The sequence below is a fragment of the Atta cephalotes genome (assembly GCF_000143395.1).
Source record: "Atta cephalotes unplaced genomic scaffold scaffold00008, whole genome shotgun sequence".
In the NCBI taxonomy this organism is placed as follows: Eukaryota; Metazoa; Arthropoda; class Insecta; order Hymenoptera; family Formicidae; genus Atta; species Atta cephalotes.
The window spans coordinates 7,091,811-7,095,729 of record NW_012130072.1 but is presented as its reverse complement, the minus strand read 5'-3'; the positions used below and the strand labels follow the sequence as shown (position 1 = coordinate 7,095,729).

Genomic DNA, 3,919 nt, shown 5'->3' with positions numbered 1-3,919 from the left:
GTTATTTCTTTTATATGGACATGTTTGCATTTATATTTGAATATTTTGCATATTATCTTTTCAATTAAATTAAATCATAAATTTTAATAAATATGTTTAGCGAAAAAAAAAAGAAAGAATGCAAATCGGACAAAGAATTTACATCTTATATTTCTTTTTTACTTTTTTTGTTGCTTTTTGTGTTGCTTTTGCGAATTTGAAGCGTTTTAATAAAACCTATTTTTAAAACGCGTTTGCGCTATCCTTCTGTAACACGCATTTATCGACGCTAAGATGTCCACTCTGTTTACTTATTTCCATCATCATTCACGGATTCATCATTCAATGATTTGTAATCAATATACGAATATCTACACGCATAGACAATGACATCATTATTTATGCTGAATCACTTAACCGGAAATTTGCGTAAACAAATGATAAAAACTGCTTTTGAACATTTACTTCGCATTTCATGGCATACTTAAAATCATTTTCTCTTCAACAATTGTTTGGAGCATATCATTGTACTCTCTCTAAAGTCTTTGAAGTCGAATCTAACGAGTGAAGTCTCACTCTTAATAATTGACAATTGAACCACTTTTTTTCAACACTGGCTCAATTATCACTGTTTGTCACTCTTTAGAATTAAATTCCTCTCCAAAGATTTTAGAGATAGTATATAATACTTATTATTTTCGATAACTATCTCAAAAATAACATTTTTATTAAAACTTTATTAGTGTACAAATTTTGTGAAAGCAATATCTTATGTATTAATTATTGGCGGTTTTAAATTAGATGCCAGAAAATGACTGTTTAGGGCTCTAGAATTTTGAAATATTAACATATTTGTTTTTATATTGTTGAGAAAGTTGCTAGCGGAAGACTTCAATATATCGGAAGAATGATGCAAACTCAGTAATAATGAAATCCATCGTAGATACTCCTTTATATGAAATACATCTATGTATCTATATTTCTTGACTTTTACACTCAACCTTGAATTATTTTTCGGATGTAGGAAGTTGTACCAGGTATGTGTTCGACGACCTTCTTCTTTTCCTCTCTTTTTTGTCTTTTCCTTTTTCTCTCTTTCTCTCTCCATCTTTTTGTCCCGTCGCTTCGTCGGCGAGTGAGAGTGCCTCTTCGACATCTATTTTTAACCGTCCTCACCACGTAATTCAATGCCCGACTTCCATGTCTTGCGGTCGAATGTAAGCGACAGTAACTATCATCAAAGAACCATATGCATTGACCGCAACAGTGCAACCGGAATTACGTCATAATTGAAGATAATATATACAGAAAGAAAAGAGAAATAACCACTCTGTGCATCATTTTCACATCGAAAAATCCTTAATGATCACAAACAGTCCCATTTAAGGCCTGTTTTACACATAACATTGCTTTTTATTTTTGATCCCTATAATCTTATATTTCAAGATTATGTTCAAATCTTCTTTAAATAAATTATATTGTTTCTTTAGATAAGATGTTTAAAATATAAATTTAAAAAATTCTCAAAAATTATCAAGCCAAGAATTTATTATTTTAATTAAAATTGATTATTTCTTTAAGATTTATTATTTTATTATAAATTTATTATTTATTTCTTGATAAATTAATTTATTAAGAATTGAATTTCCCACTTTTTTGGATATTTGTAGATACATTTGACATTTACGGATTCGTCATCTGACATTTCGTCAGATGTTCCACTGTTATACTTCTTCTTTGATGTTTTCTTTTTTCGAGAGATACATTAAAAATTTTATTTTTATAAATGTTTATCCTGTTTCTTTATAAAATCTTTCAAACAAGAATTCATATTTTTATATTGTCTTTACAAAAATCAGATTTTATTTGCTACATATCGTAATTTTATAATTATAATTTTCATGCCGCATTTAGCCTAAAATGTTTAAAGATTCTATTTTGATGTATTTGTTTAATCTGTTAAAGCCGTTTAATATATTTATATTTAATATGTTGCTAATACATTGTAGAGATTAATATTTTTATATGATACTTAGCATTTATATGATACTTTGATTATGTATGCAGCATGACATTGCAACAAAATTTGTATGTGACAGTTGCATTTCTAAATGTAACGATAGCAATTTGCTTTAACGATAGAAATTTGCTTTTTTGAAGAAAAGCAAATTTCTAAGAAAATATCCTTTAATTTTTCTTTTCGCTTTTGAATAATCTTTTTGTCACGCGTGAAATCTTTTCGGATTTACGCGAAAAATGTATCATATATAAAATTGCGTAATGACGTACATGATCGATGTTTGTTATTTTGAATTTTTGCTTCTTTTAAATCGGTTTTTTTTCATACTCCTAATTCGTCGACTCCGAAGTTCCGCGTCAAGTGGAACTTCAGGTAACGTTAAAAGTGAGACATAATCAAGGCACCGCGTGCTATAAATTGCGCATTAAACGACGCGTATTCTTGATTACATAATCCACATGCATAATCCACATATTCTCATGCTGCGGCATAAGTAGTACCATACTCTGCCGATCTTTCGGAAAACTAGGTCAAGGAACTAATAAATCAATTCTATGCATATATTATTAATATAATCAAATGTAAATGATATTATATGTATGTAAAAGATAATTAAGGAAAAGAGTTTACGCTCTTTTCTCAATATAAGATTCTTAGACCTTAATAAATATTTTAGTATCACATCAGAGAAAAAACATTAAAATTGATGTCTACATATTATCTAATTAGAGGTGGTTTCAGCATACTGATTAAATATTAAAAGAAAAATTTTATATTGAATTTTTATTTCTAGGTAAATTAATCAAGTAGATTTATTTTTTGTAAAATATTTATCGAGTAGCAATATTTGTAATAAATTGCCGTTCTAATCAAATTAACGTTATAAAAATAAAAAAAATACTACGATAATTTATTCACAAAACACTGAACACCGTGCATGGATTCAATAAACGGTCGTTCACTTTTGCAGGTTTCACCGCGTGTACATTGACAAATCCGATTTGGTTCATAAAAACCAGACTACAGCTGGACCACCGGTCACAAAAAGTCACAGCGATAGAATGCACGCGGAGGATATATCGACAATCGGTAAGATATCAAATATTATTTTTTTACCGTGATTTGCAATTCGAAAGACTCGATGCCGTGTGACCTACGGTATTGAATTTTACAAATTTAACTCTTATTTGCAAATTTCTTAATTCTTAAATTGACAATTGACGATTCTCTCTGTAGAGCTTTTTAAAATTAAAATAAATGTTATTGTGTGAAAAAAACACAATGAGACCATAATCATGTCGAGATGAAGGGCTAGTGAAATAAATGAAGTAATTTTTATATTATTTAAATAATTCGTGCATATTATATTATTAACATTCTATCTTTTTGTAAGATTTTTTTTAGCTTATAATATTTTCGTAGAAATTGTAATAATGAATATATTTTTTTTGAAGATGACATTTGCTGTACATATACTGGAAATCAAACAATTGCGTAACATTAAATATAATATGTGTATATACGCATCTTTCTTAAAACATTGTAAAACGTTTCGCCGCTAAATAGGATTTACTTATTTTGTAACAGTTGGTAATTCCTATATTAGTTTCCTTCTAAATAGATAATTCTTATAGTAGAATTATTTATATACTAACACTACTAACATTAAATAAAATAAGATACATTGTGTATCATAAACGTAATATAATATTATAGATATAGATTGTAGATATAGATTCCTTGATCTTAACATCTGTGCTCCATTAGAAAAATAATGCAATATATTGAATTCTATCAGCATTTCTCTTTAGATATTTTACTCTTTTTTTAGATATTTGAGAGAGAGAGAGAGAGAGAGAGAGAGAGAGAGAGAGAGAGAGAGAGAGAGAGAGAGTAGTAGTTATTATATATATATATATA

General features: G+C 28.1%; 1 protein-coding gene across 1 annotated transcript in view; it reads left to right on the top strand.

Moving 5' to 3' along the window:
- LOC105627302 (solute carrier family 25 member 36-A) overlaps positions 1-3,919 on the top strand; it is a gene marked incomplete at its 5' end in the record, with an annotated part of 13,308 nt that overhangs the window by 5,793 nt on the left and 3,596 nt on the right. The window contains one exon of the mRNA XM_012208589.1: positions 2,962-3,088. Coding sequence (XP_012063979.1) covers positions 2,962-3,088 — 127 coding nt within the window. The remainder of the gene's footprint in view (positions 1-2,961; positions 3,089-3,919) is intronic.